At 30.5% G+C, this 27285-nt stretch overlaps 3 protein-coding genes across 3 annotated transcripts in view; all 3 read left to right on the forward strand.

Moving 5' to 3' along the window:
* Positions 1-8909, forward strand: part of LOC145324450 (uncharacterized) — a 33696-nt gene extending 24787 nt beyond the window's left edge. The window contains exons 4-9 of the mRNA XM_080167036.1: positions 4872-5043; positions 5511-5633; positions 6034-6112; positions 7608-7758; positions 8114-8171; positions 8644-8909. Of these exons, the coding sequence (XP_080023162.1) occupies positions 4872-5043; positions 5511-5633; positions 6034-6112; positions 7608-7758; positions 8114-8171; positions 8644-8909 (849 nt within the window). The remainder of the gene's footprint in view (positions 1-4871; positions 5044-5510; positions 5634-6033; positions 6113-7607; positions 7759-8113; positions 8172-8643) is intronic.
* Positions 8910-9313: 404 nt separating this feature from the next.
* Positions 9314-19105, forward strand: LOC145324451 (uncharacterized). Its single transcript, XM_080167037.1, has 5 exons — positions 9314-9443; positions 9817-10060; positions 10904-11133; positions 18351-18432; positions 18924-19105. Exons 1-5 carry the CDS (start codon positions 9417-9419, stop codon positions 19103-19105), a joined length of 765 nt encoding a protein of 254 aa, XP_080023163.1. The 5' UTR covers positions 9314-9416.
* A 427-nt stretch (positions 19106-19532) lies between these two features.
* Positions 19533-27285, forward strand: part of LOC145324452 (uncharacterized) — a 37110-nt gene continuing 29357 nt past the window's right edge. The window contains exons 1-3 of the mRNA XM_080167039.1: positions 19533-19850; positions 20504-20829; positions 21095-21221. Coding sequence (XP_080023165.1) covers positions 19761-19850; positions 20504-20829; positions 21095-21221 — 543 coding nt within the window. The 5' untranslated portion in view covers positions 19533-19760. The remainder of the gene's footprint in view (positions 19851-20503; positions 20830-21094; positions 21222-27285) is intronic.

Raw genomic sequence — 27285 nt, forward strand, 5'->3', positions numbered from 1 at the left:
TTATAATATTTCTAGATTTATAGAGAAACGGACTTTTTATATGCCTTAAAATTTAAAATACTTTGGTAAAGACCATGATTTAAAGAGAACTTAACACAAAATAAGTCTTAAAAGTTATAAAATTTAACTAACCAAAAAATATATATTTATAGTATGTTCAAATTAGATTTATAGTAAATTTTAAAAGTGAAAGTTGTGTTAAACCACAAGGAATTAATTGACAGGTATTGTATATCAATAATACAATGAATTAGATTTTATTGTTGTCATTATCTTTGCATTTAAACAATGGATTGCTCAATCTTGATTTCACCCAAAAGTTGGATTTAGTTTATTTAATAAGGGATCTAATGGATAAGACAGTGGCCAATATTTTGATGTATGGGATACCTAATGTTGCTTCACAAAATTTTACCTTCTGTAGAATTAGGGGCTGAAACGTGTGGACTGTCAACTTAATGAACCAAACAATCAAAATTCAATAAAAGTCCCCAAAGTTGTTCAGCCAATGAATAGAAAAGCGGGATTTTAAAGTTTTGGGAACAAGTGTAATAAACAGCCTAATTACACTAGTCCCAAAATTTTAAAATAACTCTTTCTTATTTGTTGGCTTAACAACTTTGGGGACTTTTATTGATTTTTGATTGGTTGGTTTGTAAGTTGAGTGTCCAAACGTTTCAACCACTACTTGTAATCTACAGAAGGAGTAACTTTGGTGTATCATAATTGGGTATGTACAACAATTTATCGGCCTTTGTCTTACCCCTTAAGATCCCTGGTCAATCGACTTTATAGCTCTAACAAAAGTGGTCCTGATTGAAATAATATCGACACACGTTATTCATTTTAATATATCATTATTTCGATTATCAAATGGCACTATTAATGACCACAAATAAGTAAAATTTGTTTTAAATATTAATTAGGTATCAAACAGGCTGTGTTTAATAACTAACTGTTTTCTTTTTCTTATACTTTTCTTATTGGTTTTCCCATAACCTTTTCTTTGCATAATATTATGAAAACCGTTCTAAAAAATGTCATTTTTGAACATAAAACAGACACGTTATACTTACTTTCAGTTTGTTCATGATTCTGTCCATGAAATACGTGGCCATAAATGAATAAAACGAAAATAACAATAAACTCTAATACACGAGTGATTACCTATTTTTTTTGTTATAGAATAGGAAGAAGGATACTACTTTTGAAAGTATGGACATACATAGGGTGGGGGTAAAACTTTGAAACCCCACATTTTACCCTCTTCAAACCATTGTAACCCCTCATTTAACCCCTTTAAAAAATAAAAGCTTGGGCGTCCTGTGGACAAACATTCTTTTTAGGAAAGCTTCTAAAGTATCTATATTTGGTATATTATAATTGGTCTCAATGTACATGTATTAAAGTATAAGATATTATCCATAATTAGATAATTAAAAACTTTCATTCAGTGCAGTGGCGTGCACATTGTTTTGTCATGAGGTGTAAATCTTGAGGTGTGAAAAAAGCAATATATTAATTTAATTCAATTTAATATAATGGTAGTGTAAACATCTCGCTACTTTCCCCTCTCGTTCACATATAGTTTCATTTACGCCTGAAAATTCAATTTAAGGGGGGTGTTGACTCACCCTACAAACCCCCTTAGTACGCTTATAGTTGAAAATAAAAAAATAAAAGAAATTTTTAAAGGGAAATTGCACAATTCTTAACTTGAGTTTAGGTGCAGTGATAGGAAATTGTTTTCTGATGAGTAGTATAACAATTTTATTTCTTTGGCCTTTTCTTTACCCCTTTAGTTAGATGTAATAAAAAGTAGTGTAATCTACTCAGCTTCAAATAAGATTAATGAGGGATAACATTATTAATCTCCACGTACTATCAATAAGAAAAAGATGTCACATTTTTTGTGAAAATTCCGCTGTTATTGGGCAACTTCTTACTTATCTTTTCACATGCATGTGCATTTGGAAACTTAATTTACTCTCATTTCTTTTTTAGACTATTCTCATGACCAATTTTAATATATTTCTAACTATTGCGAGGGAGGGAACACTGGCCCGTAAATTTTACTGGTACCCAAAGTTTTATAACCAAGTTATCTTTCAATTTTAGTGAATTTAGATTTATTGGTTTCAAACTAGTAGTTTCCAAACTTTTCATTTAATAATTGGGGTATATTTCCTTTCATGGCAACAGTTGCTTTTCTCCTATTTCCAGCCCCTGCAGGGGCTCTAACCCCGCGGGGCGAATTGCCTAACCCTGTGGGGCAATCACCTAACCCAATATTACCTAACCTAATCTAAAATAACCTATCAAAAGCCATTTTAAAAATACGACAAATTGCCCCTTAAGGGGCGTTGCCACGAAAGGGACTACTCCCAATAATTGTTATCTACAGAATGGGTAATATTATGAATTCATCGTTCATAGTCTTATCCTTTAAGATCCCTGGTCAATTTTATAAAGATGAAATATTTATAATTTTTTTCTCAGATCATTTTCTTTTCTTTGTTTGAATAACTATTCATATCCCTGAATATATCTAGCGGAAAGACAAGTGAAAGGATAATGTAGTTCTTTAATGTTTCCCGATTGGGGTTTCACAATTACCAGGAGTTTTTACTCAAAAGTTGAAATCTTAGTCAGACAAAGTACCTATTTATTTCACGAACTTTGACTAGAAGTCCTAATTAATAATCAAAATAGTTAAGTTAAAACATTTTATTTTAATTAAAATAATTTTCATTAAAATATAGTCATAGTAAAACCTGATATTCAGCGACCTGTGACTAAACATTCTCTAGGAAATTTTGTCATTATAAAGGTACCCCACTCCTTTAGATTTTACTATTTTTTAATAACAGCAGAACTACTGTATGATCACAGGGATCTAGAGTGGTAAGACAATGGCCGATAAATTTATGTACATCCCTAATGATGATACATAAAATCAACCCTTCTGTAGATTAGAATTAATGGTTGAAAATAAAATGTTTGGACACTCAACTTAATCAGTTTAACCAGCCAATTAAAATTCAGTCTATGTGCCAAAACGAATAAGAAAACGTTGTTATAAAACTTAGGGAATAGTGTAATAAACATAAAAAATAAATCCCTGAATTTTAATGAATAGTATCATCCTTGTTATACAAATGTAAAATTGGATTCAATTTCTATTTTAATCCATTGTCAATTTAAGACATCTATAAATCTTATTTTAATAAACTTTTTCTCAAAATTGGAAATTTATAATAAATCAAAATAATCTTTATTTTAATTTTTCATACTTTAGGCAATCATGATATATTATTTTTAAAATTAGAAATTATTAGAAAATTGCAATTTTATAAAAAAGGACAAATTTGTTTATTAGTAGCTTATAAACGAAGAGCTAAAAATTTGAAATAGAAAAAAAATCAATAACGAACAATTTAGGCAAAGGGCAGGTTTTTGGCTATTTGATGTGGGTTTACTAAATCAAGAATTAGACCCTTTACAACCTCAACATTTTTTTTCATTTTACAATTTGTATCATGAGGTGGGAGGGGGTCCCCAGCCTCTTACTTCTATGGACTGCATTTAAAAACTTACTGACGTACTCGAAGTATATCTGAAAATGCAATTATATAAAGAAAAACATAAATCTTTCGCTCTCTCTCTCTTTTTTTTCCAATGTTCAACACATTCAATTGGACATGTTTTTTTTATTTTTTTTTATTCTTGAGATGGTTAACATTATCTAATTTTCTTCCTTACGTAGTTTTTAAGTTGCATTACGTAATTATTTATATGTTTAAATATTTCCTTATCTATAATTATTCTTTTCCCCAACATATCTAAAAATTTCTCATATTTTAAAAGGATTTTGATTTCCTTTAAATAATCTTATCTATATATCTATCTATCTATCTTCTAACTATCTATCTATCTATCTATCTATCTATCTATCTATCTATCTATCTATCTATCTATCTATCTATCTATCTATATATCTATCTATCTATCTATCTATCTATCTATCTATCTATTTATCTATCTATCTATTTATCTATCTATCTATCTATCTATCTATCTATCTATCTATCTATCTATCTATCTATCTATCTATCTATCTATCTATCTATCTATCTATCTATCTATCTATCTATCTATCTATCTATCTATCTATCTATCTATCTATCTATCTATCTATCAATCTATCTATCTATCTATCTATCTATCTATCTATCTATCTATCTATCTATCTATCTATCTATCTATCTATCTATCTATCTATCTATCTATCTATCTATCTATCTATCTATCTATCTATCTATCTATCTATCTATCTATCTATCTATCTATCTATCTATCTATCTATCTATCTATCTATCTATCTATCTATCTATCTATCTATCTATCTATCTATCTATCTATCTATCTATCTATCTATCTATCTATCTATATATCTATCTATCTATCTATCTATCTATCTATCTATCTATCTATCTATCTATCTATCTATCTATCTATCTATCTATCTATCTATCTATCTATCTATCTATCTATCTATCTATCTATCTATCTATCTATCTATCTATCTATCTATCTATCTATCTATCTATCTATCTATCTATCTATCTATCTATCTATCTATCTATCTATCTATCTATCTATCTATCTATCTATCTATCTATCTATCTATCTATCTATCTATCTATCTATCTATCTATCTATCTATCTATCTATCTATCTATCTATCTATCTATCTATCTATCTATCTATCTATCTATCTATCTATCTATCTATCTATCTATCTATCTATCTATCTATCTATCTATATTTTATGATGCACACAAACATTGATCTTTGATCTTTTTGTTAAGAATGCGCCAAGCAGAATTTCACATGATAACCAACCCCCCACCACCCCAGTGAGCTACCCCCCTCCCTTACCCACAACCCAACCATTGCCCCCATCATCAGCAACAACAATTACAACAACTTCCTTCTCCACCACTTGTTGTAGTAATTATCCTCCAACAACCGACAATAGAGGTACAACTTTAGATTCTTAAACACCAGAAAAAATACAAAACTAAGATAATAGAGAGTAAAAATCCGTGTCAAACAGTCAACTATTCCAAAAAGAATTAATTGGGTAGTAAAAGTATAATTTAATTAGAATGTAAATGTAAATATTTTAGTTTAAAAAGTATTTCTAAAATTCTTATTTGCAATTTTGTAAAACAATTTATCAAACCCACCGGCGGCTCCTAACCTAGTATCTAGGGAGGGAGACTAAAACTGAAATAGCCTAAAACCATTCAAAGACCTGTGTGAAAATTCATTAAAATTAAGAACTCAATTGGTTCAGTGGTAAGCTAAATTATAACGGACAAAACAACAAACAAACTAAAATCCTAAATGCAATATATGATAGAAACATAAAAGGTTGCTATAAAGAAATAACTTTTAATCTAATATGGCGTCGTAAATCAATCTATTGTAATATATCTATTAAGATAACTGCAACAGCCCAGTACTCGCCACAACCACCACAACAACTTCAGATTCAACTGCTGTGGCCGCATCAATTACATGCTTAAGTGTTTCTAATAGACCATCATCACCCATATTATTAGCAGGTAATATGTTTGTAAGGGTCATGGATTATTAGGCAGTTTCCTTCCAAGTGCTTGGTTCAGCAAATAATCCTCCCCCCCCCCCCTGTAGCATAGTGTTCAAGTCCTAACTTATAAATTATTCAGGTATCTATAGGAACAAGACAATGTAGATTACAATTAGTGGTTGAAACGTTAAAGAACCAACCCATCAAAATTGGATAAAAGTCTCTAAAGTTAATTAGTCAACGCAGAAAAAAAACCTTTGGGGACTAGTGTAATAAACAGCCCAACATCCCCTAAATATCCTATACTTATATCTAAAATATTTCTAGGTACTGTGGTATCAAGTTCAAGTCCTAACTTATCAAGTATGTCTGGTATACCAGCTCCTATAATTATGTTATATCTATAATATTTCTAGGTACTGTGGTATCAAGTTCAAGTCCTAACTTATCAAGTATGTCTGGAATACCAGCTCCTGTCTCTTCCTCTCTACCTAGGTTATTATGTGACAATATATTAACTGATAAAGAATGTACGTTGATATTATAGCAAGGAAAAAATTGTCGTCAATTTAAATTGACAACATGGAGGGGATGGGGTGAAAGGGTGGATGAGAGGATCTATGTTTTAGCCAGCTACAAGTTTTACATTATTAGAGTACATGATAATTTGGTGGTATATCATCAAATTAATAATAAATCTAATATTATTATTGATATTTTATATTTAAAAACTTTCTTGATCAAATGTTAGAAATCTAAGATTATATTTTCTCGTATTCATTCGAATCCGGTGGATAGGAACCGGTTCTCATCCATACGAAAAAACTATGTCTAGCATCGTATTATATCCAGCTTTCTACGAATATAAAAATGTACAATCATAAGATTAAAACCAGTTTTTTTAGCCGGTGCCTTCGGCACCTCGGGGCTAAAAAACTGGTTTTAATCTTATAATTGTACATTCTATATACGCGGAAAGCGGTTTATAATACGATGCGAGAAATAACTATTCCTGTATGGCTTCGAAACCGATTAAAATCCGCTTGATTAAGACCGGTGCTCAGCCATAATGAAAACTCATGTATAGCATCGTATTACCTACAATTTTCAAATATTGAAATTCAAATCATAAAACTAATACAAGTTTATTAGTCCGGGTTTTTGGCCCCTTGGGGCTAACAAAACTTATTTTAATATCCGCAGAAAGCTTTTTATAATACGATGCGATAACTACACAAAATAATTTTGTCATATAAAATGTCTAAAACAAGACCGTTGTATACCCAAAGTAATGCAGCCAGCTCTACATGTGGTTCCAAGCCAAAAATTCCCTCAAAATCCTCAGTGATCAACCTCTCCTATTCATCACTGCCCCGCTGTCTCCCGCTGAAATCGGCTTCCACTACCAATGTTCGAATGAATGTTTCGAGTGCGTCTACTTCGCCATCGAGTTTGCCGATTACCCTTCATTTTCCAAAGCTTAAACTCGGCGAAAACAGGTAATGCATCGTTTTTGTTAAAGTTTTATAATTCCATTTTTTTTTCTTTAGCGTACTTTCATTTTTTGGAAAATGTACAAATATATATCGACCAATACTAAGTCTCCCACATTTAGCTATTTTAGTAAATAAAATTGTCATTTAAGAACTAATTTATTGCAAGATCTAACTTTATATTAAAACTGTATAGAAGTTTAACACTATTTTTTTTTAAATCTAATGTTAGTGGGTTAGTGAATGTTTCCCTCATATTTCATTGGGACCACATACAAACCTATTTTTAGTTTTTTTTTGTGAAAAACGTAGTAATAGACCCCACCCCCCAGGTTTAATAAATAAGTGTTTTTAAAAATTGAAAAAAGTGTGTAGTCGTTGAAAAAAGAATATGTTGAGTGAAAGCCCCGATTTATAGTTTGGGTTAAATAGCGCTTTGAATAAGAATGTTTTGGCTGTTTTAGTTTTGTCCCTTTAAGATGATAATTCTCTTTCAGGGCAAGCAGCAGAAACGAAGAGGCAGGACAGACAAAAAATGTTGTGCAAGATACCAACAACAGTTATACGCATAGCAGTAACGGCGGTGGTTGTAGCAATGCTGTAACCCCAAATTTGGAGACAGCAAGTCAAGTAAAATCAATTCAACAGGCACAGGCATATATGGAATTGGATTTTTATAAAAGGTTAAAGTTGCACAGAAATAACAAGCTATTTTTATTTTGGAAATTAAATATTTTAAATGTTGAAATCAGCTAATACTAAAAATGAAGAGTATCACTCAAAACAATAGTTAGAATCACAAAGTGTCTTTTACTTATACATCCTCTTAGACTATTTATTTCTATATACCCTTTCCTACTTAAAACCTTCTGTAATAAAAAAGAAATGTAATTCAAGAATGTTGCATTTTTAAAGTTTAAATGTCATGGCAAAACATCTTTTTGTTAAAAAAAAACTATTCTTGAATTGCAATATACCTATCCATAAATCCCTGTATTATTAGAATAAAATGGTTGACAAATCATGGGACAGCGCCAAAACTTCAATCAATAATAACTCGGGTATTGTAGGCTTGTACAGAATATTTTATGCAATTGAATTTACTATCAATTATTAAATAATGAAATATACTTAAAAATGAAGCTTTCTTTAGTCCCTATAAAAATTGACTTCATACTGGCATACCATTGGTCAATGAAAATGTATATTATTAGACTGCCGTTGGTAATTTAGTCTGTGTATTTGCCTATCATTGGCCATTTGTATTGTATGGCGTTATTTTTGTAGGCTATATAAAACAGCTTTCTTGAAAAGGATATGTATATAAATTTCCTATTATCTTTTTTTTACTATTTGTGAACTTTTATTTTAAATCAAAAAACGTTTAGTTTTTGTTGTCTGCTTTAATTTTTTTGTGAATGTTCTTACATCTCAACTTTTTAAAATGATAATAATAATGATAAAAATCACTTTAAATTTTTTAAATTGATTCAAAATTGTACCAAGCCTACAACATAAAACTTGCATTGACAGCAGACGCAGAAAAGATGTCAAGTGAACAAGCATCAACCAATCCATCACCAGTCCATCATCCAGAACAACTCATTACCAGTGACATCTCTACCAAGGATGACATCATTAAGAATGTTAGTGAAACAGTTACTGCTAATGATGATGGTGTAACTGAAACCCTTGTAAATGAATCAGACAAACTCTCTGCTCGTGTCAGACAAGGGAAGCTCTTTCATTTTAATAAATTTTTGCAAAACAGTTACTCTAATAGTACCCTTAAATGTTAGGTGTAACTTAACCTAATACCCAGGGTGTTGGGTGTTGGGGTGTTTTTGACCTGACGTTAGAGTGTTATGGACATCAATAGATACTATCCTTTTTGTAGTAACATAATCTATAACATTTTAGTCATCATAAGGCATTAGTATATCGATAAAATGTTATCAATACCACTTTATTAAATGTAGAAAAGTCGACATTAAAATTATTAAAATTGCTTGTCAATAGAATACAATATCCTTTTTTTAAAAAAAATGATGTATATTTGAATCTGAGTACAACCGATTAAACAACAATTTTTTATGTTACTTATTGTTGAAGTCCATATTTTTGACCATTTTCTCATCTAATAGTCAATATAATAAAATTTAAAATAACACACATACCTTAAAATAAAAGAGTGTACCATTAAAGAAGCTGGCTCTGTTTTAGAGAATAATATTAATGAGTTACATCATTTAAAACACGAAGAACAAACCCCCAAACTGAAACAAAGGGGACAAACCCCCCAACTAATGAGCAAACCAAAGAATATAACACAGGCATAGATTACTATGAAATAATAATATCTACAGAAATATGTATTTTACTATTTTTATTTGAACCGACCAATCAAATTTAATAAAAATTACCATCGTGCTTATATAAAAGGCTTATTGATTTTCTATGATTTCTTGCATATTTTTTCATTTTCTTTTTTATGACGAATAAACATCTACCATATAAATCACTGTGTCCATTTGTCCATCCATGATTCTTTCAGTGTTTTGCTACTTATGGGTGTTGTTATCCTTGTTTATATTTTTTGTATTGATTTAAAATTAAAATTGATTAAAATTAATGCAGATTAAATGTTGTTTACTGGGTCAAATCTAAGATACTTGAACATTTATCTATAGTTATCTATAAAATCAGGCTAGTCAAAATAACGTCAATAAAACGAAAAATTATACAAACAGCAGTGAGAACGGGAATAGTGATACAAATGAATATAATGTTATTGATGTTGCCAAGAATAAGAGTGACAATTCTAATATTCATGACAATGAAGAAGCTGCTACTAGCAACACGAATAATAATTGTAATCAAGGTCTGGCTACCATCACTGAAGATGTTGTTATGAATGCAAACAGTCATGCTATCTCAGCTGATATTGAAGGTAGTGAGAAAAAATTATAAAAATATTTTTCTAATTAGTAAATTTTATTTATAAATTGAATTGAATGGAGAGGACAATGTGAAAATATATATAAATTGAGGGGGAACTAAAAATCCAAAATGAAAATCTAGTTTCTGTCTATTGCAGATGGTAAGTTAAGTAGATTATGATAGAAATAAAATATTTTAAACTATCAAAGGCAGAATTTTGTTTATAAATAAGAAAAGTTAAAGTTAAGTAAGCGAATATTCAATTTTGTAATACATTGAAATTAGAAATCGTGAAACATCAAAATCACCTAAAATAAATTTTGTATGAAGTGCTTTATGTTGAACAAGTATATTTTGGCCAAGTTTTAAGGAAAATTTAGTTGTTAATTCATAATTATGTTTGTCAGTTATAATTAACAATTTTTATCATAATTTCTCTGAATTATATCATATTTGTGCTTCAGCAAAGATAGGTTATGTTTAGTAGATTTTGAGAGGGTTCGGCAGTGTTGGAGTCCCCAGAGGGAATAGGACTATAAATAAGTTTTTAGAAGTAAAAAATACAAAAGAGAACTATACCTTGACGAAAAATCTAATGGAAAAGTATGTTGATTTAATTCTTTTTAAATCTATTTAACTTTAATCATTAGTAGGTTATTAAATAGTCATTAAAACAAAGCAATGGTTACGATAAGATACATTGATCAAAATTAAATCAACATTTTCACAAAAATAATATATGGTGTTTTATTGGCCATATCTGCCAAAAAGTGCCTTTTAATAACTATATTTTACTAAGTTTCGCTAAAATATAATTGTTTAAAAAATAATTATCATTTTCTAAAATTACTAGAAAATCCAGCAAAATCCAGCAGCAAGACGCGCGAAAATCCGGGAGACCAAAGTGCTGCCTTGACGCACGCCCTTGACAAGAGTGGTAGTAGTTGTAGTGCCGCCAATATGGTGGTAGCAGAAGAAGGTGGTAATGATGTAGTTAATGACAGGACTGCTCATAATGTTGTTGATAATCCCCCCGAGTCTGTGGCAAGTGAACAAGGACTGTCTACTGCTAATGGAGCTCAAAGGAAACAAAAAACATTCAAATATTAATCACGGTATTAAAGAATATATATCATTGCAACTTTTTAAAGAGATTTTGATATGGTTGAGAAATTTTGGAAAAGTATAGTTGTTCTATATCTATGTATGCATCTCTTTAAAAAACCTTTATTATTCCTAGAATCACTGAAAATTAAATATTAAAAGATTTACAATTATATGTTTTGACGAGTTTAAAAAGGTTAGAGAAATAGTCTTAAAGATAAACATATTTTATTTTTATCGATTTTCGATACTTTTTTCCTTTAGAATATAAAGTCTTATCCCTACTATCTATGATTTTATGATTTATCTTGTTATAGTACTGATAGTTCTGATTTCTTCTCATAGTATTATAAAAATAAACGGTGTGCCCCAACACCCTCAAAAAAGTAACAATTATTAAATAAGAGTAGTTGAATACCGAGAGTGAAATAAAGGAGAAAATACCAGGGCTCGGCAGCCGCCTCTAAGGCTCAGAGAATCTTTTTGCAATTTTAGAAATTAGCTGAATTCCAAACTAAAGCCAAATATGGCAATATCTCATTAAAAAAAATTATTGCATCCAAACGGGTTTTAATTTAAAGGTTTCGGCGCGGCTACCGAGCCCTTGAGAATACAATTTAAACTGACGTACGGTTCTAATGATATAATATATGTGCGGATTTGAATGAACACTATTGAAAATAGTTTCTAAAAAGAAAGAACATTAATTTTATTGTGCAATCATTAAAAGCTTTAAAAAGGTGCTTCATATTTTCTTGGGGAAAGTTACCCTATAGGTTTTTTTGTTGGTCTGTTTTAATTTTTTAGATATTAGTAGAAGATCCAAGCCCAGGGAAGGAAGGAATATTAGACTGTATATTAAACTAGTTTGGAAAGGTTTTTAATTACGTTATCTTATTCGTTGGCTTTAAAACTTTGGGAACTTTAATTTTATACTGATTTGTTAGATTTGAACTAATTAGTATTTTTGAAAATTTCAACCACTAATTTCAATTCATAGAATGTTATAATTTGTTTTTCATTTTTGGGGATATATTAAACTTATCGTCCATTGTCTTATCCCTTAAGATCCCTTGTATAAAGCCTAAACTTATTGATAGGAATAGTTTAACAAAAATTGGTTCTTAAGCTAGGAAAGACAAGAAGCACAGTTTATGCTGTTATTATAAAAAAAACTAATACTCTTGTCCATATATATATATTAATGTCAATAATATGTTAGCCAGGATCACCATTTAGTCAACATTGTTTTGTCAGTCATATCCCCTTTTATTAAATTCCATTTAGTCAAAATAACCTTTTAAAATTAAATGAACAACAACAGTAAAAATTTTTATTTAAAAAATGATAATGATGTTTTTTATTGTGGTATGATTAAAGTTTAAAAGGGGTTAAAAGCCTGAATGTAATTTTTTACCCAACACAACAAAAATGCTTAAAAGCTATAAAGTTTACAACAAATAATACTGGGTGTTCGCTAACTTCCGCTAATAATATTATACATATAAGCAGTAAGGTCTTTGTCTGTAGCTTAAGATTTCGATAACTACTGAACCGATATGGTCCTGGGAAGGTCTATAACTATTTTGTGGAAGGGTACCACAACCCTCCCAAGAGAAATCACCTCTATAATAGAAATACAAGAGGCCTCTACGGGCGTAGTCTATTATATAAAGTAATAAGTTTTTTTTTTGTAGCTTAAGATTTCAGTAACTTCTAAAGTCAATAAAATTCTGTTTTATGGAACTTTCACAATTAGGTCCCAGGATGGTTTAAAACTATTTATTGATTAATTGAGTCTTTGGCTGGTTTTAGGCTATTTTCTGTCCTGGAATATAGCGCACCTAATTTCTAGGGGCGCAGTTGGTATTTAATAAGCGCAGAAGTTCAAATCCCTCTTAATTATTTGGTATTTTGAAACGCTATGCGAATGTTATAAAGTTTGGAAATAAATGCACTTCATAATTTTAGGCCTACTTTGAGTTTATAAATAAGGTTGCAAAAGTAAGGCCTTAGCTTGTATATGAACCCCTAATTCTCCTTCTAACAAGGATGACAACATCCATAAAAGCGAAGCACTGAACCGGTAGGACAAACGGACATTAACACTTGTATAGTATCTGAACTGAAAAATCGGAACATAAATGTATAAATGTCGAATCAAAATTGTAGGTAAATTTGCTTAAAAACAGGATAATGTTTATGGACATACTTACATTTTTGGACTTGATTATAGAGTTGCTTCGCTTATAATATTGTTCTTTGTTGTCCCAGGAATCAATATACCAAAAATCAGATCAAACGGATAATTAAAACAATTGAAAATTTGTTTTTAAAAAAGTAGAAAAATCAACATGTTTAAAATGGACGTACGGACATTCTGGTAATGATTATAGAGTTGCTACGCTTTCTAAATCGTACCCAACTACTACAGGAATCATCATGCAAAGTTTGAAATCGATAGGACAATTCTAACACGCCCAAATTAACGAATAAAAGCTATCTATCTCGGACGGACGGACGGACGGACGGACCGACCCTAAATATAGAAAAGCTTCGCTTTTAAAAATACACCAAAAATTGTACTTTCAGCTGCTACGGTGAATAAAAGTGTGATTAGGGAATGTGTGTTGGCTAAAAAAAACAGGTGTTATTCAGTATTTCATACCGAACTTTCAAACAAAGTTCGTGCAATCAACGCATAAGTTGTCTTCGTGAAATAAACCATTCTCTTTTTTGTTGTTGCTAAATGCTTTAAAAATACAACCTTACATTGACATTGATATAGTGTGAGGGATTATACATATTTAAAGAAATTATTTTGTAAAACTCACGTTTCGGCAATCATACCTCATTTGAATGTCATTACACAACGGCTTTCCTAAAATGTTCAATGTCATCATAATGTGAACTTAACCCTAAACGGTCAGGCCCTTATCGGTCGGGCGGAGAAGTGACCATAAAACAGTATTTTGCTTACTTCGCCACTTTCTTTTTTGGGGCTTCTTTACTCAAACTCAGACGGCTGTAATTTTCAATTTAAAAAAAAGTTAGAATAACAATTTAACGAGTGAAAATTATTTTTTTCAATAGCGTTGTAATTGTTTTAAAATGCCTAATTTTCGGACAGACATATGTCCTGAATGTAGAGAAGATTTTGATAAGTTGTTTAATCGATCACCCATTAAAATTTTATATTAGTAAAATTCTTGCTTGGCAATCCTCATTTGAATTCAAATCTATTCCGCTGTTTGGGATAAAATCATTTGTAATCTCCCCTCAAAAACATGTTGCGCGGTCTTTAGCGTATTTTCTATACATACAGTTAGAAAATTAGGTTATATTTGTTATGATACCCCCGTCACAATTTAAACTTATACTGCATTTAATAAAAGTTTTCTTGGTTGATATATTACTAATATTAAGTTTATAAAAAACAACATTATTCATACAGTTACTTTAAAACTTTGGGGACTTTTTATCAAATCTTGTAAGGGTGGTTCAAACTTTCAGTGTTTAAACTTTTCCACAATTAAATCTTTTTGGAGGAGTACTTTACACTAAAATCTATCGTGTTATGTCTTTTATAATATCTTTTTTCGATGCATTCTTAGTGGTGGATAAAGATGGTTATCCAAAAATGAACTTCCATACCACTTTGTATAAATGTACCTGTAGTTGTTATTAATTCTTTATTTCTTTACTTTTAGTAATTTTTTCATATTGCTTGAATATAATAATTTTTCTTTTCTAGTTATATTCGAAAATACATCTAATATATCATATACAATTTTTCCATTTTTTGGGCTTGGAAATTCAATATTTCTGTTTTTATTCGCCCATAGCTTTTAAGGGATTGTTTTCTTTTTTCCCAATGCAATGGTCTAATATATAGACGACCCCACAAAATGAGTTATATCCATAGATTTATTATTGCATTATTATTGCTTGGATGTTCTACCAGATTTTTATTTACTATGTTTTTATGGATGAACAAACTGAACAATAAATGAGGTCCATATATATTAGCAAGCTAAATTGACGACAAGTTTTCCATTTTCAATATATCCACATATATCCTATATCCATTTCTTATTTAATGTCAAAAGATAATTTAAGAGAACCTTCTTTTTAAAAAATCACTATTTCCTCGTGGATTTTCTGTTATAACATTGACTGACAGTCATTTTGAATAATAGAGTAGCTTTGCTACTAATTAGGTATCTGACTCTTTATTTACGTTCAAATAAGGTTTTGAATTTTGATTATATTAACGAAATCTTAATAGTGTATGCCCAAACGCAAATTCAAATTTATGTTTATTTGTGTTTGTTTGTTGGTCTGTCTGTATGCCTGTCTTTTTATAAGCGAAGCTTTTCAATAATTAGGGTCGTTCCGTCCGTACGTCCGTCCGTACGTCCGTAACGGATAGTTTTTTTCGTTAATTTTGGCATGTTAGAATTGTCCTATCGATTTCAAATTTTGCATGGTGATTCCTTTAGTAGTTAGGTACGATTTAGAAAGCGTAGCAACTCTATAATCATCACCAAAATGTCCGTACGTCCATTTTAAACATGTTGATTTTTTTACTTTTTTAACATCAAATTTTTATGTGATCTAATCATCCGATTGATCTGATTTTTGGTATATTAATTCCTGGGCCAACAAAGTATAATTTAATAAGCGAAGCAACTCTATAATCAAGTCCTAAAAATGTAAGTATGTCCATAAACATTATCCTGAATCAAGCAGTTTTTCAACAAATTTACTTACAATTTTGCTTTGACTCTTATACATTTATATTATGATTATTCAGTTATGACACTATACATGTGTTAATGTCCGTTTGTCCTACCGTTTCAGTGCTTCGCTTTTATGGATGTTGTCATCCTTGTTTGTATGTATGTCTGTTTGTCCGTCTGTCTGTGTGGGTAGAGTGTGTATGGTCAACGTAACAAATTAGGGTCAGATTTTTTTGTGAACAGATCATCCAAAAATGTTCATTCGTCTTCTCTGAAGATATTTTACGTTAAGTTTATGAAAGAACTCCAGTGTTAAGTAAAAGTGAACAAAGATGTAAGAAAAAACCCGTTTTACGTCACTATAACCTAATTTTTAAAATGATAAATTTACTTAATGGCAGATTTGTAAATGAAATGCAGATATTAGTTGCCTTGAAATAAATTTAATTTAACAGAGCTGGACCTTTAAATCATTTCAATGGTGCGCCAAATCGGGATGCGCCAAATTTCAGCCAATCACAGCGCGGCATTTCGTAAAATGCTGTGCTCTCATTGGTGGAAAGTTAGCTCACCCCGATTTGGCGCACCATTGAACTGATTTAAAGATCCAGCTCTGGTTAACTGGGCCAAATCCTATAAAATTTCTGAGGCTAACCTAAAGATTATGGTTTCCTAAGTCTTACAAATTTCGGGTACAGTCCCTTTTGTAACATCGCACCTTATGGGGCGATTCTTCGAATTTTTCACAGTAGCTCTTCTCCTATTTCTATCCCCTGCGGGGGGCTCTAACCCTGTGGGGCAATCACCTAACCCAATAAAATCTAACCTAACCTAAAATAACCTATAAAAAGCTATTTTAAAAATACGACGAATGTTACGAAAGGGACTATTCCCCAAATTTCTACATGCCTATGCAATGCTAAGGGAATTCCTAGACTAGCCTACAAAATTTAACCTTTAATAACTTATCCTATCTTTAGAAGTAGAGGGGCCAACTTCCAAGGATATCTTTACACTCAAGGGTTTTGCTCATTAGGATAGATTTTTGAAGAGAAAAAATTAAATGTAGTTACTCTAAATAATATTGAATTATAGCTGCATAAAGTATAAGCTAAAAAAAAACCAGTAAACTAGTTATGAATTTAACTTTAGTTATGTAAACACTTTCGTCCCTAAATTATTAATGGCAAATGGGAGGAAGATAGATTTAATCCTCATTTCTATCCATAACTCCTTTTTGCCAAATGCTTAGAAAATTAATAAGATACTTTTAGATTTAACTTAAATAAAGATAACCTTTTCTTTCACCAACAATTAACGGCTACACAAGGCAGATTTTTTTACATATGATTTCCTGCTCTAAATAATACTATTTTTTTACCTTTTCTTTGTAAAATTTTAAACATACGAATAAATTGGGAAAGTAAAATTTATTATGAATTGATCTAACCCCGCACCCCTGTCTTAAAATGCTTAGAAAAGTGATTAGTTAGTTCTAAATTTGTTGCCCATATGAGCATAAATAAGGACTTTAAATCAATGACAGAAACTTTTATTAAAAAAATAAATTCAAATATATATGGAATAAAATAAAAGTGGTCATGGCTGACACACTATCGTCATTGTAATGCCTTTTTGTATTGATTATAAGTACTCAAGGCTGACATATTATCGACATGATTTTTGTAAAGGAATTTTTTTGTGGTATCAAATGAAATTGGTAATATCTGAATTTGATTTATCCTAATACATAAAGTTATACTGTTTTTTTTTGTCTGTAGCCATAACTAATAAACAAAAAGAATTCTTTTTTAATGGAAAGTTCCCTATATAGTGGCTTTAGACTATTTTATCAAAAGATTTAAGTCTTGGGATGGTTTTAGGCTATTTGCGCTCTTCCACTGCAATGCCCACCCCCTTTGAATACAAAGCACCATAAAGATAACATAATAACAGTATATTTACTATTAAATAAAATTTACTATTACTATATTTTCTTCTTTTTTTCTGAAAAAAAGATCTCTTCCCTATTTTAGTATATGTAAAAAGGTCTGCGTAGTATAGAGTATATGGTATAGGGCCTTTGGAATACTCAAAAAGATAGATGACTTTAGGCTTGTGGCGATTACGTTTTTTGTTTGTTTAAAAATTTAACTTTTAAAACATATGAATTTTATTGAAGTCTTTTTCATTTTTCATTAAATTTCAACCGAAAAATTTTATGTTTATGAACTAGGAAGAAAGCAGGTATTGAAAAGGATAAGACAATGGACGAGAAATTGTGCATCTCCATTGATTTTAAACGATACGTAAATTATAATTATTTGTTAAAAAGTTTTGACAATCAGGATTTAATAAAAGTACATTTTTAAAGTTAGATATTGTGATAAGATTAACCAAAAAATCGCAGCAACCCTACTGCGCGCCAAATATGAATGTTTGTTTACTTGTATCAGTGATGGGGCTAATGAAGTTTGTATCTGTAATTCCTACCATAAATCTTCAGCCAAGTCAACCAGTGGTCAGATACACCAAGGTGCCGTAGTTTCCCACATAGTTTGTTACGGCCATTTTTCAAGCCTCTTTAGGCCGGTACTGTATTCGGTACTGTCTTTACTTGCTTTTTGGGTGATATTGTTTTGAGTATAGACCGTACTGTATCATACTAAAGATATCAAAAATTGTACATAGGTATGTTATGTCTAGTACAAGATATCAGTAGTAATAGTAATGGGATGGGTATACCTTTGATCTTAAACTGGCGCTAGTTATAACCTATAACCATGCCTTACAACTCATGACATTTTTGTCTGTAGCAAAGGATCTCGCTAACCATGGAACCATTGGGTCTCCTTAACAGTCAAGCTACTTGTAAGCCCATGGAAGGTTTTGAACTATTTTTAGGGAGGTTACATCCACTTTCCAGCCGCTAGTATCTTTTAAAGTAATCAAACAACGGATGGAGAGAGGAGGGGGGGGGGGGGGCTAAAATGCCTAAATAAACTATAATGGAAACTACTGCTGTAGGAATAAGCCCACCCTCACACAACCACCAACATCATTTAACATTATCACCTCATTCCACAACACAACAACAACAACAATTACAACAACTACGTGAAGAAACTGATGTTGGAAACGAGATATTAACACTACAGGAAAATACGATACTCTTGCATGCTTTAATATCTCTTAGGAAACAAGGATAATCCTATTATAGAAAAGTAGTAAGGTTTTTTTTGTCTGTAGCTTAAGATTTCCGATAACTTATGAACTGATTGAGTATAACTTTTTTGGGAAGCTTAGGAGCTTATGTACATAGGAGCAATTTTTTGTATGTTTATTTTTTCAGATGGTTTTAGGCTCTTTAAATCAAGAGCATCTAGATGCTAAGGGCAAAGCCACTTGTACAAATAAAAATTTAAAAAATGAAATAGGAATGGGAAATGTCATGTAATTAATATGCATTTAATTACATCGTCAATAACATGCCCTTTTTCTTTTCATTTAAAATTACGTTTTTTAAAAATAAGAATCACTTTTTAGTTGTGCTAATATATGATTGAAAGGGGACAAAAGTGTATAATAGCTACTCAAATAATAAAAAAATGCTAGAGTACAAATTTAATTCAGTGTAACGCCAACATCATACGTGATCATTATCAAGACAAAGAGTCACAGGAACTCTGCAAAAAATGTGCGAAATTGAAAATCATAAAATCCTCCAAAAATAATGAACACAAATCCGCGGGTGATAGTTTGAATAAAAGATTGACAAATTTAGACAACAGTGATGGCATTGATAATTGTGATGTGATTGAAAGCAATAGTGATGTTCAGATAGTGATTGACACGTCTACAAGAATGCTGACAGCGGACGCAATTGAGAATGGTGTTAGAGGAGGGGATTACGAAGGGGTTTGTGGATGCGGCTTAGAGGCAATATCAAATAAGGCAGGGGTAAAGAGATAAGTAATTTACTGAAATAGGACTTTATATATGTAATAAAATAAAATGGAGGATGGGTTAATTTTTAAAAGTCGAAGGAAACAAAATTGTAAGTAAATCTGATGAAAAACTGCTTAAATACAGGACATTGTTTAAGGACATTCTTACATTTTTAGGACTTGATTATAGAGTTACTTCGCTTATGATATTGTTCTTTGTTGTCCCAGGAATCAATATACCAAAAATCAGATCAAACGGTTAATTAGATCACATAAAAATTTCTTGTTAAAAAAGTAGAAAAATCAACATGTTTAAAATGGACGTACAGACATTCTTGTAATGAATATAGAGTTGCTATGCTTTCTAAATCGTGCCTAACTACTACAGGAATCACTATGCAAAGTTTGAAATTTTGACAATTGACAAAGTTTGACAATTCTTTCATGCCTAAATTAACTAATAAAAGCTATCTATCTCGGACGGACGGACCGACCCTAATTATAGAAAAGCTTCGCTTTTAAAAAGAGGGGTAGGGTTAAAGAAATTTAAATTGGTAGGAAAATATTTTCTAATATAAAATATCTTCTCAAAAAGTAAATCGATTTTGCAGAAGCCAAAATGTCATATTTTTGCCTTATCCTTTATCCCTTAAAATTCAGGACAACAACTGCAACACCAATATTGCTGTTGTTGATAATAATTTGAATATGTTTATTGGTGAGGAAAATCCTACAACAACAACAACTACAACCACAGTTAACCATGAGGACAATTTAGCTGACAATGCCACTGCGGTGCCCAGTGAGGCGTGTGCAAAAATCAATTCCGCCAAGAATGGTGTCAAAATTAATTTGAATAATGGCAATAGCAATAACAAGAATAATAATGTCCGGATGAAGATAAATGAGAATAATAAACGGATATTGAATAGGAATGGATTATTAAATTTAATCTATATTAATTTAATAGGTGGGGGGGGGGGGGTGTAAATGAATTGACAGAAAATAATTCTTCTAATCTATCTATCTATCTAAATAGATAGATAGAGGGAAAAGAGGGAAGGGGCACAATTAAATAGAATGTAAATCAATTTTCTCGTTGTGGTAGCTTAGAATTGTTGGCAGATATCTTTTTTATGTACCAAATGCTGAAACTAAAATAAATAATGATGTCATGATTGGAGGAATTTTACTTTTTCGTCCAAAAAAAATTCAAACTAAGGTAAATAATCCATGAAAAAAACTACACAGGGATGGAAACAACAACCAAGATACAGATGTGGTGCAGGAGCTATCAGACAGAGTCAGAGACCTGGAGACTCAGGTGGGAGTCCTCAAGAAACAGCTCTTCAGCTCCTCCCTCAAGGTCTCAAAACAGGTGTGTACCCATTCTTTTTTCTATTTTTGACCAAAGACTATTTTTTTAAAACAGATGTTAATGAATAACTTTAATGAAGTATCTTATAGTGTCTAATGAAAAATGACTTCTTGCAATAAAAATGACCAACGATTTGTAGTGTATGACGTCATTTTTATTATGCACTATAAGCTGCTTCAAATCTAATTGTTGATTTTTTTTGTATGATTTCAGATTAATATAATCACAAATTAGTGGCTGTAAAATTACGTTTTAATGATATTAGAGTTGGGGTAATGGACATCGTCATCTGTTAAGCTCTTCTTTAATAGTTTCAAATTAACGATTTATATTATCAATGCTACTCAATGCTACTCAATGCTACGCCCCTAGAGGCCTCTAGTGGCACTTTAAATGTTTTTGTTTGTTAAAGTTAATTTTTATGTACGATACCACCTTATTTGACGTTGAAGTCTCCCAGATTTTAAGAAAATTTTCAATTTTTTTGTCATTTCTTTTGGGAGGGTGGTAGTACCCTCCCCCAAAATAGTTAAAAACCTTCCCAGGACATATGAGAATCTACCCTGTTAAGGAGAACCCGATCGGTTTAGCGGTTAGCGAGATCCTTCGGTACACACAGACAGACAGACACACAGACAGACAAACATCCTGTTACTTTAGTATAAGGATATCCTTCTTAGACAGCTAACAAAAGTGGCAATCCTAAAATATGAAAAAATCAAAATTTTATATTATTTTTAGATGCAATTCTAAAACTTGGCGAAAATCTGCCTAAATTTATTTTGACTGAACTATATTTTGTTATGTATTCTTAAAAGCACACATTTAGCCTATTTTGCGGTCTTTTTTTGTTCTCATAACCTCCCTCACTCTCCCCCCCACCCTCTTTCTCTCTCTCGCTTGCTCTCTTTCTCTCTCTCTCTCTCCCCCACTCTCTCTCTCTCTTTATATCTTTCTTTCTTTCTATTTCTGCCTCTCTATCATTGTTTGACGTCTTTGTTTTTGCCCCAATTATTTGGAAGCCCTTTATCTTATTTTTAGCAGCATAGTTTCGTTTTTACTTCTTTGGGCGTCTGTCCGTCTGTCTATCAGTAAAAGGCTATTTTTTTCAGCTGTTATCAACATTTTCTTGCAATGTTTCTCCAACAATAAACATATAATTTACAACTCACTCTGTCTGTTCGTCTGTCCATAACAATATTAAAAAGTTTTAATATCTATAAGGGAAATTTAATTAGAAAGAAAGCTTAGTTACTTGTATTTTTTTATGTTTCTTAATTAGGTTTCTTGTTTCTTATTTTTGTGTTCTGTTTCTTGTGGATGCTATCATCCCTGTTTCCAAAAACAAACACACTTTTAAACACACACACACACACACTGTGTATACCTAGATGTCAAGTATGGATGTAGGTATTGTCATTGAAGCTACAAATGTATATATGTAAACAATTGACAATAATGTATAAATGTTTTTTTCTTTTAAAAAGTTAAAATAGAGGCAAGGAAAAATATTAAAGGAAAACAAAAATAAATTTTGTCCATAAATTAGACCAGCACAAAACATTAAACAGGATTTCTTTCTCATTTTGAATGATATAGTATAGTATTAAATACTAAAATAGTAATCTCTTCTGCCCTTCTTTTCACTCTTTTATCATGTTTTAGTTATCCCTTTTTCACTCAATGTAAGCTTTTATAATTTGCTTAGTGTTTGAAATATACTTACTGTACTATTAACCATTATCGCCTTATTTATTATATACAATACATATCCTTACATCCGTGTATATGCGTACCCAAATTAGTCTGACGGTAATTTAAGAGTTTTATAATTGAAAGCATGAAACAAGAAGGATTACATCCATAAAAGCGAAGCTTGGATAAAATTTTAAAAGGAAAAACAAACTTCTATTATCAAATCAGTGCAGTGGCATTATTTAAATATTTTATTCCAATGCCATGTTAAAACTGTTGGCATTCTACCGACATTCAATTTCAAGGAGTTATGTCGCTAAAAGTGGTCGTGTCCGACATAATATTGACACATCGATAGTTTAATGACACTATAAGTACCTTCTTAAGTTGACAAAATAAAAGAATGATTTTCGACATGGTGGCATTAGATAAAGAATCACACTGACGTTAAAATAAACAACTGGGTAAATTGTATGAAGCTTCGCTGCCATAAAAAAATGCACGAAATATCAAAATGTGTTGCCTTATATGATTTAATTAGTTTAAGATTATACAATTCATATAGCTACGGTGAAACAAAACAAGAACAAATTTTGTTTCATAGTAGCTAAGTTTTTTATTATACAAATTTTCTGGTGATGCAAATTTTCAGATTTTAAATCTAGTAAGAAGAACTCAGAAGTCAAATATTTCGGTACACCAATCGATTTTTACATGGATATTGCATCAGCATCTCGCCTACTCTAATTAAATTGTACTTCAAGCTGGCTAATATAGCGATACACCCCATCCACCCCCCTTGACCCCATCCCCTGCCTTCTACTAAGGGACCAAGAAATGAGGATCTAATTTGACGACAAAATTTCCCATGTCATAATACCCACCTAATATTTTTTCGTTTCAAGTATTTTATAGACGTAGTGAGCGAAGTACAAATAAATTGGACTATTGTAGAGAAGCCTCCTTGGTACTTTAAATTATGGTTATCAAAGTACATCATTCTTTGTTTTAAAATTTAAAGACAATTATTAAAAAGCATCGAAATATACCCTGTTATATAAAGTAGTAAGAATTTCTGTATGTTCGTTAAGATATCGCTAACTACTAGACTAATCAAATACATATTTTTAGGGAAGCATCACATAGGTCCTTGGTTTGTTTTCCTTATTAGTTTTCCTGTTTGTGATAGGAATCACCATGCAATGGATGATACTGAAAGAACACACATAATATAAGAGCTGATAGTTATTGATGAAAATTACGTAAACACCCAAATTGTATAAAATCTATGCATTAGAAAAAACAGATTTAATTTTAGAATAAAGTCTGTACTTGAACTACGCTATTTTTGACATTTCAAAGCATCGTTTTATACTTTAATACAGTTTTATTCTTATCAGGAATATAGGCATAATTTTATAATGAAACACAGTGCTAATATGTCATTTAAACATCCGATTTCTAAAATTAGTTAAGTTTGTGTCCTCAAAGAAACTTCTCACAATTTTTAGGGAAACTTTGAAATGATTCTTAGATTTAGGCTATTAAGCAGAAGTATATGGCAACCATTCTAAGAAAGCTCTTACCCCCAATTCTAGATAAAAACTAATTATAAAAATCTTTCGAAAATTCTTTTTTTATTTAATTTTTTATCAGTTACATTTGGAACAAAAACTCTTTAAAAGGGATAGAAATTAGGTACAATTTGTTTTTCACGGCTGGTTTTTTATTAAATGAATAAGTTAGGGTACAATGTTTGGCACTTTCGATATAAGTAAATGATAATAAAAAACCCATAGAATGCGATAATAACTTCAGAAAAATCGAAGAAAATAGTTTTCATACTTAATTAACGTTTTTAAGTTTTTCTTCAAAAAGTTTAGATAAGATGCCTTTAAAAGTCGTCTATGATTTTGTCAGGGATAAAAATGTAACTTTAAAATAAGAATTACAACATATTTTGTCAATTAGTACAAAGTAAAATTTTGAACATTTTATTGATCAGTATATTTTTTAAAATGTGAAGTAGAAACCTGAATATTTTATCATGAAAATTGTGTTATGATTTGATTGTCTGCTAGATTACAAGAAAAAAGATACTGACAGTACTTGTTGGTTCTTTAAAAAAAATTAGGTAGATTACTTTCAGAACCCCTCTTTTTGCAACGTTATTTTAATAGAACAGAGACGTAATCTTAGTGTACTCAATATCTAGACAGCCAACCATTGTTTTAGAATTGTTCAATTTTTTTAACTTCTGATAAAAACAGAATTAATGGTATTTTTGTAAATATTATACCTCCAAGAAATGGCTATACTTCCCAATCATATGTTGTGTGATATTTAAGAGGAATTATTTTGATATAATGTCATTAAAATATTCGTTGAAAAAAGTGCTATTCTAGCTTATACTTTACATTTTAATGTGTATGATAATTCAAATAAAAGATAATGAAGATTTATATTATATTTAATTGTTATAATTATAAAGAAAAACCTGGAAACAGTAAAAAACTGACTTTATTTTATTGACGTAGGGAAAATTTTGTCAAATATTTGAATAAAAAAGCAATATAAAACAAAATAAATTATTTTTAATATAGTCACAAAAAGGCTTAATGAGTTTAGGAAATATTTCATTCACTAATCATGTCATTTAAACTCTATTACATAGAATACAGTGTAAAAAGATGTTCTCGTTTTAATTTTAAGTAATTTCAAATGCATTTTAATACCTTTTAATGATTTATTTTTTGAAACATCTTTTTATAAAATGTTAATGATTTTTGAAGTTATATGTTAAAATGTTTTTAAATTATGTTAACATTTTGTTTTAAATGTAGAAAATTGGTAATTCTAAACATTCTAAAAATGATTTTATTAAATTTTCATCACTTAAATTGCATGTTTGATGAAATTTTCAACTGATAATTCAAGAAAAATCGTTTAAGTTTTATTATATTTTACTTTGAAATGTTAAAAAAATATATTATTGTCAAAAATGTGGAAGTTATACTTTCCTCAAAAAAAGACCTAAAACATGCAAATTAACACGTGTAATGAGATTTTTTTTCTTTCAGGTTTAATTTTAAGTAATTATTGATATTTTTTGTAAAAAGGATTTTATATAAAAAGTTTTAAAACTCGAGTTATGTAGTGGTTCTAAAAAAGGTTGCGAATTTATGCAATTTTCTTGCAAAAAAAATTTTCTAGGATTTTAAAAATAGCAAAGGATGTTATTAGACGTACTTACAGATACAATTGCTAAGTCATTTTGGCCAAACACTAAAATAAAGTTTTGACATCTGAGGGCCCATACGTGTTTTGTAAAGAAAAAGGGTAGGTGTAGGTTTTAAAAAAGGTGTTAGTTCATGGCACATAGAGATTTTTAGTTAGGTAGCTTATTTTGTATTATTTGTTTTAGTAGAGCAACTACTTGTCACTTGTCTATATTTTTGCAACACGCAGGTATATATACGACGTTTTTAATCTTTCTCTATAGATATATACATACATATAATCCTTATACTAAAGTAACAGGATGTTTGTCTGTCTGTGTGACTGTCTGTGTGAACCGAAGGATCTCGCTAACCGCTGAACCGATCGGGTTCTACTTAACAGGGTAGATTCTCATATGTCCTGGGAAGGTTTTTAACTATTTTGGGGGAGGGTACTACCACCCTCCCAAAAGAAATGACAAAAAAATTGAAAATTTTCTTAAAATCTGGGAGACTTCAACGTAACATTAAGAGGTATCCGTAAAATAAAGAATTATCGTAAACTTTAACAAACAAAAACATTTAAAGTGCCACTAGAGGCCTCTAGGGGCGTAGCCGCTAGTATATATATATTTTGCTTTTTCAACTATTGTTTAATTTCAATATATCTATTCAAAATTTTTATGCGGTACTTTATACAAATTATGTTTTTATTCGAAGCTTCATAAACGTTTTTCATCTGCTGTATGTGTTCTATATTATTCTGTGGACTATAAAGTGTTTAAATTGTAGCGAAGTCATGATCTTTTGCTGTCATTAGGGAGGCTTTATTCAGTTGGGCTAAGAAAAAGGTTTTTATCTCAAATATTAGTTTTAAAATTGAAACGTGTGATAACAATTGAACAACCATAACCCTACCTACTCAAAAAATTAGCTTTTTAAGTTCTAGGGGCTCTGTATTCGAAGGGGAAGGTACAGGGTAAAAAATAGCCTAAGACCCCCCCATGTTAAAAATTAAGATCATACTGGAATGACTGTGAAGCTTTCTTTCAATGACAAACTCGATTGGTTCAGTGGTTAGCGAGATAATAGCTTACAACCAAATAACCTTATTACTATACATTTTAGGATTAGATGTCCTTAAAGTTTCA

Source organism: Acartia tonsa, chromosome 7 (genome assembly GCF_053477335.1).
Source record: "Acartia tonsa isolate MP-2025a chromosome 7, ASM5347733v1, whole genome shotgun sequence".
Classification (NCBI taxonomy): domain Eukaryota; kingdom Metazoa; phylum Arthropoda; class Copepoda; order Calanoida; family Acartiidae; genus Acartia; species Acartia tonsa.